Source organism: Azolla caroliniana, unplaced genomic scaffold, assembly GCF_043228905.1.
Source record: "Azolla caroliniana isolate FFs.n. ecotype wild unplaced genomic scaffold, voAzoCaro1.0.p SCAF_13, whole genome shotgun sequence".
NCBI lineage: Eukaryota > Viridiplantae > Streptophyta > Polypodiopsida > Salviniales > Salviniaceae > Azolla > Azolla caroliniana.
The window spans coordinates 18,907,797-18,922,625 of record NW_028230448.1 but is presented as its reverse complement, the minus strand read 5'-3'; the positions used below and the strand labels follow the sequence as shown (position 1 = coordinate 18,922,625).

Here is a 14,829-nt window from a genome sequence, read left to right as displayed (position 1 = left end):
CTCCCAAAGTTTATTGACTCATTCACCTTGTCCATCACTACTGCAAGGATGAATATTAGCCACGCTTGAACACACGAAGAGTCCATGGATAATGTCATGTTAACGATCTCATGCAGGGTGCAACAAGGAGGAGTTGGGGACGCAATTATTTGGAATGAAATGCAACATACATACATATATTGATAATTAGAATGAATTTTTTAGGAGAATGGCTGGCATTGATGGCCACATGAGGAGTTGGGGACACAATTATTTGGAATGAAATGCAACATACATAGATATATTGATAATTAGAATGAATTTTTTAGGAGAATGGCTGGCATTGATGGCCACATGAAAATAATATTAGCACGGGGTTACTACCTTCATCACTACATAGCCAGCCACACAGATACACACATGAAGCCTGCTACCACTATACATACACCCACAAAAGAAATATGCAGCCTTGATTTGAAGTTGTAACCTGTTATAAATGGTTTAGTGTTTCTTATACATTCAATTTTATAATATAATGATGAATCAAGTCAAAGAGTATTTTAAAAGCTTGGTTCAATTTTGGAGTTGGAATGCAATGGCAATCCAATCGCAATGTAGGAATTTGAACCAAGGTGCACCCATAGAGTGATGTAGTCTATCACATTCCTCAATCCACAGGATCAAGGCCAGGGCTGAAAGGCAGCAGGAGTGGGTGTGTCAGGAGAGGACACCCCCCCACCTGATGCCATGAATTCTCGATTGTATTATACACAAACCCTCGGTTGTAGAAATACCTCCCGAAGAATATGAAGTGCGCTTGCGCGGTGCAGTAGAAGCATTCGGACGGAGAGCTGAAGAACTGCTCGCAAATCAGCCTCGGCATCTTAGCCACCTCCCTCCACCGCAGGGTTGCCGGGTCGAGGCACCAAATGTAGAGGCCCAACACATATCTCCGCAGGGCCTTCCCGACCACGAGGATGCTCCCCCGGCACTCGAGCAGGTGCCGGAACTTGGAGTACCCCGGGATCCTCCCAGTCCGCATCTTTATCCACGCCCGAGTCTCGAGGTTGAACGCGAGTAGCCCGCTCGATCCGCTCCCGGGGCCCCTGGTCAGGCAGAGGTAGTAGCCCGAATACTCGACCATACATGACCGCCCGATGTCCACCTCGTCCCGGGGGAGCGACCCACAGTTGATCCATTCCCCTGTGGTCGAGTCGTACATCTCCGTGCTCCGCCTTCCGTAGGACGAGGAGGAAGAAGTCGCATCGGGACTGTGCAGATCTTCTTCCAACCCTCCGGCCACCAGGATTTTGTAGGTCATGGATGCTCTGTCCACCACTAGCGAGGTGGAGAAGGGCCCTGCCCTCCTGCTGAGCATGGGCGGGAGCTCCTTCCATTTCCTTGTCAATGGGTTGCACACGGTGAGCGTACCAGTCATACCGCCGCCTCCGCCGCCTGGGTATATAGCAGTACTGCTCTGATTGACCCCCATATTCATGAATGAATTCGTACCACCACTAGTGCTGCTGCTGAGGAAGCAGATCAAGCCCCCAGATGAGGCAACCGGGAAGTATGCTGCCGAAGGTAGGAAATCTAAAGGGAAGGAATACCACTTCCTGGAGACGGCTTCATATGCGGCAAGGTGTTGGTATCGAGATCGATTGAGGGCTAGAAAGTATGCACTGTGACAGCCATGATGGTGATGGTGATGATGCGGATGACTGTGTGGATGAGAATGGCGATGACGGTGATGGCGATGAGGGCCGTGTTCTATGGCACTTGACGTTGATAAAGAAGAAGCTGCGGTTTGGCGGAGGAGATCAAGGAAAGCCCGTGAGAAGAAGAGGCTCCGCCACGATTTGCAGACCTGGGTGAACCGGAAAATGGCAGGGATGGGTAGGAATGCGAGGATGTGCTCCACAAGCTCTTGTGGTAATTGGCTCCATAAGTGGGGCATTAACGTCCCAAAGAAATTATGGTCATGATGATGATGATGATGATGATGATGATATTGATGATGAGAGGTATATTTAGTCACGTACTGCAAGGAATTGTGAGTATTGTAATTAGGGTTAGCAGGCGGCAGTGGCATGAGATCGACTGTATTAATGGCGGAATAACTGGAGATGTGTTGAAGGGCATGAGGATGGAAGCCAGGCACATGATGAAGAGCATCATTAGCGGCGCCATAGTTATTGGTTATATGGTTACATGTACTGGCTGCGAAGTAGGTTATGTGGGTTTCATTTGATCCGCCGCCGGGATGAAATGCGCCAGTATAGAATGTGATGTGGTTGCAGGCGGCGGCAGAAGTGGTGGCGTTCGGCAATATACTACTGTGATGGTCAGATGCTTCAGTATTAAACCGGCTTCTGTGCAGATCGCTGGGATGGCGATGGATGTGGACTGTGCCGACTGATCTCGCTGAAATGCAACAGCGTGGGATCTTATGAGGGGGCTGATGATCCAGATGATGATGACGATGATTCAAATGATCAAAGCACGATGCGCCATGATCCTCAGAGAAGCTCATGCTACAGGGTCTTTTTTTCTTTTTTGGGGTAACAAAAACTTCCTCAGATCAGAGGAAAACACAAGGAACCCTGCTGCGTATTAAATCTCTGTGCTAGATCGATAATCTGAAGAAGAAAGGAAGGGGAGAAAGGAAGGGGAGAAAGAAGGAAGAAAATGAAGAAGAAGCAGAAGCAGAAGAAGGAGGGTTAATTTTGCAGGAGAAAAAGAAGGCGATGGCTTCTGCACCACATCATTCTTCGAAATTCTTTCTTTCTCTTCCTTCCTTCTTTCTGTATTCGTCTTTCTTCTGCTTCATCACCATCACCACCACCGCCATCATCATCGTCATCATCATCATCATCAATACCACCACCGCCATCATCATCATCTTGGCAAGCAACCCAGAAAAGAACTAAAAAAGGAAACTTGAGAAACACCATAATACTATATATACATAATTAGTATTCTTAGTAATTTAGCTTTCAACCATTCTTGCTTTCTGCTGTTCCTGCTGCCATGTCCTGTTCTGCTTTTTCTTTTTATTTCCAAATCACACACACACACACTCTCTCTCTCTCTCTCTCTTTCCTTTCTTTTAGGGTTTCCATTTCTTTTCCCCTCTCATTTTCTACTTTTTGTCGGCGATCTGATGATCTGCATAGACACACACACACACACACACACACACACACACACACACAGAGCCTGTGATTTCATAGAAAAAGAAGAAAGAAAAAAAAAAGGAAGAAGAAGGAGAGAGAGAGAGAGAGAGAGAGAGAGAGAGAGGCTTACCTTAACTATCGATTGTCATTATTTGATCTATAAAAAAACAAAAGAGCTAAAAGATCTATTGAATGATTTGTAACGGTTTTGCTTTTTGCTTTTTGCTTTTTGCCTTTTGCCTTTTGCCTTTTGCCTTTTGCTTTTTGCTTTTGTACCTCATGTCTTGCGCGATGCTCTCCCCCCATTGCCCATTGCCGGCTTTTGAGTTGTTCAAGAGTAGCGACGAGAACCCCCCTAGGCTGTAAAAAGATGCGTCCGCGAAAGGAGACGAGCCACGGGGCTTGGGACTATGTAGAATTTCCCAAGCATTCGGACCCTCAGAACCCGAAGATTTTCTTGCGTTTTGGCCCTGGACATTGCAACCGTCATCACGTCGAGGCACCATATGTAGAGAGGCCCGAACAAGTATCTGCACAAAGGCCTTCCCGACCATGCGATGAATGCTACGACAACCCTCGCTCAAGCCCAGAAGAAAGGAGATAACAAAAAAAAAAAGCGCAAGAAAAAACTGAACAAGCGAAAAGACAAAAGGTACCTAGTTAGCGAGACTCGGTGGAACCCTAGGAGTGTTATTTATTTATTTATCATTGTCGAAAAGCCAAAAAGCATTCGAGAGTTAAACTTAAAACGCTATTCATGATTTATTTTGTATGTGTATTCGAACCACTGGACAAGTCCGAGTGTCGACAAATCCATCTTCATGGTGTTTGTGCACAGTCTCGAGCTGCGATAAACCAAGCCGATGTCCAAGAGGCCATGCTACCATTCCACCTCCTCGACCCAAAAAACATCAACCCCTCCCTTCTTACCTTTACTAAAAGAACAAGAAAATAAAGAGAAAAGACAAAACAGAAGCAAATTTGTTTGCCTTTTCCCATTTAATCTTGAAAAGCAAAAGCAAAATAGATTCCCCTTCGTATGATGAACTTTCTCTTTAAAGGGAATTTAACCACCAATGTATTGTATGATGTGTGAAGCTCCCAAAGGCCTCTTGAATTTCAATTTTCTTTTACTTACCATGTCATTGACAAGACCATGGGATCGCTAATCGCATCCGGGGTAATGGCTGACTCCCATTTGGAATCGATTGCCAAATTATCATGAATGAACCTCTAAATGATTCATAATTAGCTCCAATGAAATACCATAATCATTCCAAGGAATGGTTAGTCACATCCATTTGAGCCCTAATTAGCTAAATTCAACACTCACCTCGAGTTCGATGCTAATCCCCCTTGATTGACTCCATAATCATGCCCACTTTAGCCGCTACAATGTGGATGGATTTTTGGGAAAATCGAGACTACGTTCGAATAGTCAACATTGGTAATCTAATCCCCATTTGAAACTTAGTTTTCGTCATAAGCTACTATGACCTCTTTGAATTGAACTAAGTTTTCATCATTAGCTCACCATTGCGCAATGGCCTTTCTCGCTCAATATTTTTACCTTGTCAATATGAAACATTTATACAAATTTCGACACATGTATGCATATGTTTTGGACGAAGTTGCAATACAATTGGGATGTTTGATGTCATTGGTTAATGGTATTGCATAAATTGGATACGCAACCTAGCTAACGCACGTATTCAATGAGTCGCCCAAGTATTTCGACTTTTATGTAGAGGAAGTGCTTGGACAGGCAAGCAATCAACATTTCATTTAAGTCTGCGCTCTTGCTCTCAACCTTTTATAATAGAATCATCGATTTTAAATAAAGGCATTTTTAGTTTGAATGCAAATAAAGTTCTTCATTTTTCACTACTACATTGTGGGGATTCTATTGCAATCCTCTCTTTCATTTTATTTGATCTTTTTTAAAGACACGCGATGAAATTGATGTACATATTCTACATTTGAGTTTTGATTCATCCTACTTCCATTGATATATGATTTACATTGTTCCCAAAATCCTGGTGTCAACATGAAATTCGGCATGCATGCATGAACAATAACTTAGACTCACCGTTCACAATTGTCGGGTTGAGGGTGTATAATAGTTCTCATGATGCATCTTGACTTGAACTATGTTTTAGGTAGATAAACATTTAGGGCAATGAAGTTTCAAAGGGTACATATTAGTTTTGATGATGCATGCTCAACTTTAAGGTTCACAAACAATTCAGGAAAAGGGTGTGGTCTTGAGGTAGCAAAACCCCCATAGTTTTGCTGTGAAATGCACACATCTCTATCGTGAGTTACACCCTTAATTACTTATGTTTCTACTCACTCAACCATATTTCTTGGATGGAAAATACATTGGTTTGTGTTTGTCAATATGAAGCTTCAAAATTTTTATTTTTCCCCAAATGCGTTCTACCGATTTCATGTTATTGGGTTATCTTCTACCTTAATTGATTAGAAACATGTGTCTTCCCTTTATGCTTTTAAGTGTGGAGAAATAGACATGTCAAAAGCATAACTGAAAGTTGTGAAAAATGCATTAGATACTATTTGCTTCACTTGGTGGACATGATTGTCACTCTTTGAAATTATAATTCTTCAATTCTTTAACAACATGTTAAAGCAACACCATCATGTATACATGTGTGTGTGTGTGTGTGTGCGTGAGCGTGTATATGTATGTATGTTTCTGTTCTTTTCTATGATTTCGTGACCTACCCCAAAGTGAGAGAGAGAGAAAGAGAGAACAAGCCATATGTGTACACTAAAAACTAATGGTGCCTAACATGTAAACTCGTAACAACTTTATAGACTTGCACTAAAGGCCACACAAACACCACATCCAACCAAAAGAACTTTAAAGTATAGGTAGCGCGGAAAATTGTTCTTATCAACAAGAACTTTGCAACCTTGAATAATGGTAGCAAAAAGAAAGCACTCACCTTTGGCCCTTGCTTACATTGTATTCTTGAAATAAAAGAAAAGGAGAGCTAGACAATTAAGCACATATCGATTATCTCGCTTTTCTATCGATCCCCACTTTCGACCCTCTCACGCCCTTTGATGATGGACAACTCAACTTCGGAATAATAATTGTGGTAAGGACTTTTGAACCTTTGTCCTCTTCTTACTTTTCTTTGCTTTCTTCTCTCTCTCTCACCTCCTATGCAAACCATAGAAACGTAAATGAATGAAATATTAATGCATTAAAAAATGCACGTGGGGAAGTCCCCATGTTGCAACAGACCCCATGAAATTGTAAACAATCCTCGAATAGTTCACCAATATCTATCCCTTTTCAACCTATTGTCCATTGCTTTTGGACCCCACATGTAAACCTAAAACTTCCAACCACCATGTGGTTGAGGGTCCCTACTTGTCGTACCTTAATCCCCAAGTGATAATCCAAATGATGATCCTTGTTGTTGAAGATGTTTATAGAGTGTAACATAGTACCACATTACAAATGATTGTAGATTCTAGTACCAAAACCTTGCAAATTGAAAAGTATTTTATCAAATCTCGAGGGTCATTAAGGAATCATCATCATATGTACTTTAGCACACAAATACAGTTGGGTTACAAGATTGAATGTAAGCTCTCAACTTCCCAATTTTGCAATTTGCTCATAATTCTAAACTAAATTGTCTGACCATTGTTAAAAGGTGCATTTGGCTTTATTCAGCCCGACCTTTTTTATTTATTTATTGCAAGTTGCATCCATGAAGCTTCAAAAAACAACCCTTTCGAAATACACATGCTATTGACTTTTATTGAAATCTATGGCATAGGTTTGTATGTACATGCATATTTAACATGCTAAAGTTTTCCGAGATAGTACGTTTAACATGCTTACGTTTGTGGAATAGTATCTATGTGCAAAATTTGGAAGTTATTCTTGCTTATCGTGGTTTGTCTCCAACATCAAAAGTTTTTCCTTTCTCACTTAGGTTAAAGATGCCTAGAGTCGATACTTATATCAAACTCATCCTCAATCTACCTTAAATACACAAACACACCATATCAATGTTTACAGTCCATTCCTAAAGTTGATTGAATTTGGCACTCTAAGGATATCTTTACATTAAATACACAAACACACCACAACCGGTTTTACTAAAGTTATTTGAAACAAGCACTCAAAGATATCCTTTGCATAAACATTTTACGCATTTTATAATATTTACATCTCTGATCCTTTATACCAATTTATTTTCTCCATTATGTTTGTCTTATTGATTGTCTTTGCATATTCTATCCCTTGCACAATTATTAACATTAAGGGTTTGGTGAAGGAGATTCAAGCTAAGAAAGCACCTAAGGTTTGTGAATGTTTGGCAAGTAGCCGAAATGGCATTAACAAGTGGTAATAGAGTTGAAACTTCTAAATAGAAGAGGTTGTTATCATCACATATATGTATATATATATTCAAAGTACTCAAATTAAACAATGACAGAATGTGAATCTCATTAAATATGGTTATAAGATTACAAGTAGAAAGATTTTCTCATGTTAAATAGGTTTTGAGAAGTTGAGATTCTAGAGGAAAGATGCCATTTCATATGCTATCTTCTGACCCTTCTTAATAGAAGCTCTGCATATTGTCAATTCACACTCATTATATACATGAGCATATATAAGACAACCACAAAATTGTTGTCCATAGGCCAGAAATATAAAAAAACAAAATATGTAAACTCTCTGGTAGGTAGAAAAGTAGTTGAGGAAATAGGTAGAACTAAAATAGTTGAGTTTTGAGCCCTCACAATCAACCGACGGCTCAGCTCTATGTAAAGAAGAAAACTATATAAGCCGAGACCTGCATACCTCGAGAGGGAGAGATACATAAATAATTTAACAGGATTAATATCGTAGCACGGAGCTCTACACAAAACTGTTTCCGGCCGAGAGCCGTGTACTGTAATCAATGTGAGCTTTCTCATCTAATATAAATCTCGCTCTTACTGTTCCTTCATGTGTGTATTCTCCCCGTACTCGTAAACCGAGCTACGTCTACGTCTACCGGGTTGTAGCCCGTGTACACTCCTCGTTCCCATAACGTCTTCTCAGTGTAGAAGAGGGCCCGACGTAACACGACCCCTTGATATCGATAGCCTGTGGGCTCATCGAAGGTGTTTCCCCCAGAAATGGTTAACACAATTTGGCATGCCCGGTTACAACTGTAAGGTCACAACGAACTACATAGGAGGCAAACCTCAGCCGCCATTACGACACCCAATCGCATCACGCGGTCTCGGCCACCTGCCCGATGCCCTAAGCTAGTCGAAGTAACTTCTGACTCGGCGGTCACTGAACAATCTTTCCAGGAACTATCGGAGGCTCACCGATTGCAATCCTCGCCACCCGATACCTAGTCGTGAGTTGATTCCACACCGATCTCCCCGCCAAGCCCTCCAGAGGTCACCCAACCTGACCCTAACCCTTTTCCGGCTTTACCTGAAGACCCGGATCTCGATACCATGCCTTACCCTTACCCACGATATACAGACGACCCCGACACGGAATCGCACACCTGTGCTTTCGTATCCACATGACAGGCCAACCACTCGACGCAGCGGTTATCGGCTACTGAAATCGAGTCCTCTAAAATCGCGGAATTTGCTCTATCCCTCGATGGCCCGACTGCTCGATGGTATTCCGGCCTCGATGTGGGGGAGATCACAACGTTCTAGGATGTCCGAACAAAGTTTCTAGAATTATTTCACAGCGAAGTTTCGAAGCGCAAACTGCTCTGACAGTTCTTTTCCATGAGCCAAGAACCTCACGAGACGGTCGCTCAGTTCACGATCCGGGTCCTCGGCTTCTTCAGCCGATCCGGCTGATGTTGAGCTTGTCTCTCAACACTCCTCCTCAAGCTCAACTTGAGGCTCCTCGGGATCTTCGGGCTCACAGCTCCGGTTCCTCCTGGCTTCACGCCTCGCTTGCGCTCCATGACCTGTTCGACTCCGCACGCTTCGACCCTTCCGGTCGGCTTGTCTGCTCATGTGGCCCTTATCAGCTCTTCTGCTGTTGCGGTGTTGACGCTTCTCCTGCTGCCTTTTCTTCCGCTTGGGCTTCGGTTGATTCAGCGTATTTGAATCAAACATCCGAACTGACTCGGCTACCTCCGATTGGTTTTCGCTCTCGTCCGAGTTGGCTGTCTCCAACTTGTCTTCGGTCTTCTCACCCTCGATGGCGTCATCTTCCCCATGCGTGGTTGGCTTTGGCTCTCTCCTTCGGCTGCTCCCCTTCTGTCCGCTTCCGGACTTTTCCGTGGGTCCGCCCTTGGCTTCTTCAGCCGATCCGAGGTCGAACTCGACAACCGAGTCAACCGACTCGGTGTCGCGGTCTCCACTCCCTTCCTGCTGCCTTGCTTGGTCGTTCGGGACTGTTCTCCCCCTCAAGTTTGGCACGTCGAGGTGACGCAATCCGAGCGCACCTGAGAATTGCCGCAACTTGTCCAGACCAAGAGGCTTGGTGAAGATGTCGGTAGTCTGCCGATCTGTCGGAACGTACTGAAGTTCGACTTCATCGGAAAGGACACGCTCACGGACGAAATGGTAGTGCACCTCAATGTGCTTGGTCCGTGCATGGAAAACGGGGTTTTTCGCGAGCTGGATGCTGCTGAGGTTGTCGCAGTAGATTGTCGTCGGATCTGACACCTCCTCTTGCAGGTCCCTAAGCAGCCGTTTGAACCATATGGCTTCGCATGTCGCGACAGACGCTCCTCGGTACTCAGCTTTGGTGCTCGACAGTGCAACTGTCGGCTGTTTCTTACTACTCCACGTGATCGCGGCACTCCCGAGGGAGAACGCGTATCCGGACGTGGATTGGCGATCGGCGGCGTTGCCAGCCCAATCAACATCGGTGTAGCCGACTAACTGCGCGGCTGCACCGGTCCGATATAGCAGTCCCCGGTCGTTAGTGCCGTTGACATACCGAAGTATGCGTTGCGCACACTGGAGGTGCTCCTCGGTAGGTCGCGCAATGAATTGACTGATCACTCCGACTGGATAACTGAGGTCGGGTCGGGTGATGGTCAAGTATATGAGGCTTCCGACAATTTGTCAGAACCTCGTCGGGTCGCATACCTTTCCCGTATCGGGACGAAGCTTGACGGTTCTGTCCAGAGGAGTTGAGACGGACTTACAGTTGGCCATCCCGAATTTGAAGAGCATACTCAGCACGTAATGACGTTGGCTGATCAATATGCCTTCGGGGGTACGGATCACTTCGATCCCGAGGAAGTAATGAAGGTCCCCCAGATCCTTCATGTCGAACGATGCCGCAAATTGGAGCTTCACGCGGTCGATTTCACCTAGGTCGGCGCCGGTGATGACCAAGTCATCAACATATAGTAAAATACTAACCGGTCCGAGTCGACCTTTCCGGATGAACAGGGAAGAGTCCGATTTTGACGTGACGAAGCCCATCTGATGCAGTTGTTGCGTGATCTTCGCGTTCCAGGCACGCGGGGCTTGCTTCAGTCCGTAAAGGGACTTCTTCAGTCGGCATACTGCCGAGGAGTTCGTTCTAGAGTGAAATCCGGGGGGCTGTACCATGTACACCTGTTCCTCAAGGTCACCTTGCAGGAACACATTCTTTACATCCATCTGATGTAAGTGCCACCCCTTCACCGCAACTACTGCGAGCAAAACACGGACGATCGTCATTTTCGAGACCGGCGCGAACGTCTCATCGTAGTCGATGCCGTGTTTCTACGCGTAGCCCTTTGCCACTAGCCGAGCCTTGTACTGGTTGACTGAGCCATCGGTGTTGTACTTGACCTTGTACACCCACCTACACCCGATCGGTTTTACCCCTGTTGGTGCGTCAACCAGGTCCTAGGTCTCGTTCTCTGCCAATGCGTGCATCTCTTCCTCCATCGCGGCACGCCAATTCGCGTCTTTAGCCGCTTCTGCGTAGCTCTCCGGCTCGCGCAATTCCGCTACACGGGTCATGTACGCATAATGATGCACCATGTACTCGTTGTATCCGAACCGCAAAACAGGATTCTTCTGGCGGGTAGATCGGCGTAATATCACATTAGCCGATGTCGAGGCCTTCTCGGTCGACGCGGACTTCACCTTTAAAGACCCGTCACCGGTTCCCTCGGAGTCGGACTTGCGTCGGTCTGACTCGTTCCTATCCATGCTGGAATCCGACACCTTCTTCTTCCCTTTCTCTTTGCGCGTAAGCCGTCTCCTCGACTTCCTGCGCGGGGAATGCACGGCCGAGTCTCCACTACTCGCCGGCTCTTCATTGGACTGATCGTACCAACTCAGTCGTCCAATCGGTCCACTTAAACGGAGTGAAATCGGACTCTCTTTGCGGGTCTCGATTTCGGGCTCATCCGGAGGCATCTCGACCTCGCTGACCTCATCGTCAGAACTCGGATTGGAGTCGGGGTTTGGAGTCGGGAGCTGGTACCAGGACGCGGACTCGTCAAACACAACGTCACGGCTAACACACGCTTGTTTGGTGCGAGGGTTATAGCACTTATAACCCTTCTGCACGTCCGAGTAACCGACCAAGATGCATTTCTTGGTCTTTGCGTCCAGCTTCCTCCTTTTCTCCTTCGGTACATGCACATACGCAATGCTACCGAACACCCTCAAGTGTCGCAAGTTCGGCTTCGTTCCAAAATATAGCTCGTGTGCTGACACTTTGTCTCCGATCTGGTTCTGGATGTATACCGCGGTCCTTATCGCCTCGGCCCAGTAGAATTTGGGCAAGCTCTTCTCCTCCAGCATTGCTCGTGCCGCTTCCACAACTGACCGATTCTTCCTCTCGGCCACGCCGTTCTGCTCCGGCGTGTATCTACAACTGAATTCGCGCCGAATTCCCATTTGTTGTAGATAACCGTTGAATTGACCAGAAAAGTACTCCCGGGTACACACAACCGTTCGGAACGCTCTGAACTTCGACGCCAAACCTCCGAGACAGATATGGACCATCTCGCTCTCCTCGATGTTCACCTCTATGGAGGCGAGGGAGTCGCAGATGTCCTTGATCTTCGAGGTATAGTCCACCACCGACAAGTCGCGTTGTCGTAGGTTGCTCAACTCCTGTCGGAGCTGAAGCTTCCTGGCTGTGGTGCTCGCGGCGAAAATCTTCTTCAGATTTTCCCACGCACCCTTCGGCGTCTTTGCATCCCGAACATAGCTCAATAGCTGTTCGCCCACACACGATGCGAAGCAGTATAAAACCCTGCTCGCCGATTGCTCCCACGACGGGAAGTCTCTGTGTGTCGATTCGGGTGCCGTGTCATTAGCTTCTTCGACATAACTCCAGTAGCCGTGCCCGAGCAGGTACTGGTGCATCTTGTAGGACCAAGACGCGTAGTTGGTTCTGTCGAGCTTCTCTGTTGGAAGCGAGCTCGCCATGCCTCTATCCATCGTTCTTCTTGTTCTTCTTCGTCAAGCTGTGTCGGCTGCAGAGAGGTTCTCAACCCTCGCGCTCTGATACCATGTAAAAAGTAACGTGCGGAAGCAAGTATGAAGACCAAACAGAAGGAAGAAAACTCAGGTTTAATGGAGAGCTTGAGCTCACGCAGTATACGCGGGAGAGACAGAGAGAGTGAGAGAGGAAAAACACAAGAAGTATATTCAAAAAAATACTCAATCTCTATTCACCACACTCTATACATATGTGTGTTCAATGAACACTTTTATACAAGTCATAGAAGGACTGACCGAAGTACTGACAGTACTTCAATGCTCATTAAGAGCTCCTACACTAACTCCCAAATATATTCCTCACGGAATATCTTTCCTAGCGGCCTCCCGGTTTACGCACCGATCCGGCCCTACCTACGCACCGGTTTACGCATTTGGCCTAACCAATCGGTCCCAACCGATCCGGTCCTCGGCTTCTTCAACCGATCCGGCCGATGTTGAGCTTGTCTCTCAACACAGGACCTCTACTGACAACTGGCCGACGATGTTTTCGCACATCACATTTCGGATACCTTCCTTTCCAGTCTTCGGGAGCCTCTACGGACGACTCTAACACTTACCAATTTCTCTAACCAGACAATCGAGCAAGTCATCGCACGCGTCCTCGCCATTGATCGGACACAGCATAGCACGACTTTCTCCATGGGCTCTTTGCAAAGCACCCTTCCTCAGGAGGACAATCGTTTTCGACAAGCCCTCCAATGCACAACCTGCTCGGGCTCCGACCATCTGGCTCTCGAGTGCCCTCACCGGCCACATTGTCCAATCTGTCAGTCCCGATCTCACACGATTGAACAATGTGAATACAACATGCTCAACCGCACAACGACGGCTCCGGTTCGCTAGATCGAGCCTCGAAATACATACTCACGGCAGGACGAATGTCAGTCATACCAACATCAGGATAACGAGCGACCACGATCCTCCGATCGTCAGCGCCGCGACAACGACCACTACCGCCACGACAACCGCAGGAGATCGGACGACCGCCGTGACCAATACCGCAATGACCAATATAGAGCAAACGATGAGTATGACCGGTACGATGACGACCGAGATGACTGGTATGATTAGCGGTATTCACGAAACGATAGAAGAAACTCTTACAGAGGTTCGCGGAACAATCGACGGCATAACGACAATTGTCGTCGAAACCCTCCTCCAAACGTACCGCACAACTCTCTTCCCCATAATGTGCCACGGGCCAACACGCCTACACAAGCGGCCGGGAACTGCTCACACCCTCTCCCACACACTGAGCACGGTGACACCAACAACTCGACAACGGTTACCTACTTTAAGTGTAACCAACCCGTCCACCCCGCTACCCAATGCCCAACCACGGACCGCGACAAGGCTCCGACCGTGAATATTATTATGGCCGACGTTCAACACGTCACTACACGCAGCAAAACCCAGGCCATCCAATGGCAAGTACAAGATGATGTCCGACAAGCAGCCAAGGAATGGATTGACACCGCCAATAAAAGCAATGTGGAGCGGATGCACACAGTGATGCAGGACGTGACCATCGGAGACCCACAATCCGTAGGACCATCCACCGTGGCAGAAGATGACCATCTGTGGGAAGCCCTTACCAGTTCTAGGATCTCGTTGCCATTGCATAAGCTTTTACCGCTCATGCTGCGCTTTCGGGATACCTTGGCTATGCTCACGACTAACGACAAATCGGCCGCACTCCCTGTTAACCTGACAGAGCTAGGGACGGGCCCACCCATCATGGATTCCCAAAATCCAGCCGTGAAAATCATGATTAAAGGACGCGACCTTCAGGGATGCATAATCGACGGTGGCTCCGGCGTGAACGTCATCAGCGAGGCCACATGTCACACACTTGGTCTGAACTAATGGGAACCTTACCCCTTTTGGCTTCAGATGGCCGATATGCGATCGGTTCGCCCCATAGGGTTAATCCGCCACCTCGACTTCACGTTAGGAGGCCACATGTTCACTATCTCGGCAGTCGTGTTATGCCTCGATGCTCCAAGCGCCTACCCAATGCTACTTGGACGACCCTGGCTGCGCACGTCAAATATTAAGCAACATTGGCAGCAAAATATGATCTCTTTCCGCCGGGGGAAGACCAAGGTACGGATAATAACAGAAGAACGCCTAACCACACCCTTACACGCGGAAGGGGTACACATGCTCTACGGGTTAGCCGACG

The 14,829-nt window shown here is 46.6% G+C and overlaps 1 protein-coding gene across 1 annotated transcript; it reads right to left on the bottom strand.

Moving 5' to 3' along the window:
* Positions 1-456: 456 nt before the first annotated feature.
* Positions 457-2,543, bottom strand: LOC147856524 (F-box/kelch-repeat protein At5g15710-like). Its single transcript, XM_087329761.1, has one exon. The coding sequence runs from the start codon at positions 2,510-2,512 to the stop codon at positions 647-649; it is 1,866 nt and encodes a 621-aa protein (XP_087185887.1). The 5' UTR covers positions 2,513-2,543; the 3' UTR covers positions 457-646.
* Positions 2,544-14,829: the final 12,286 nt, after the last annotated feature.

Excerpts from the sequence above, each read along its gene's own strand:
- LOC147856524 (XM_087329761.1), bottom strand. The coding sequence starts at position 2,512 with ATGAGCTTCTCTGAGGATCATGGCGCATCGTGCTTTGATCATTTGAAT.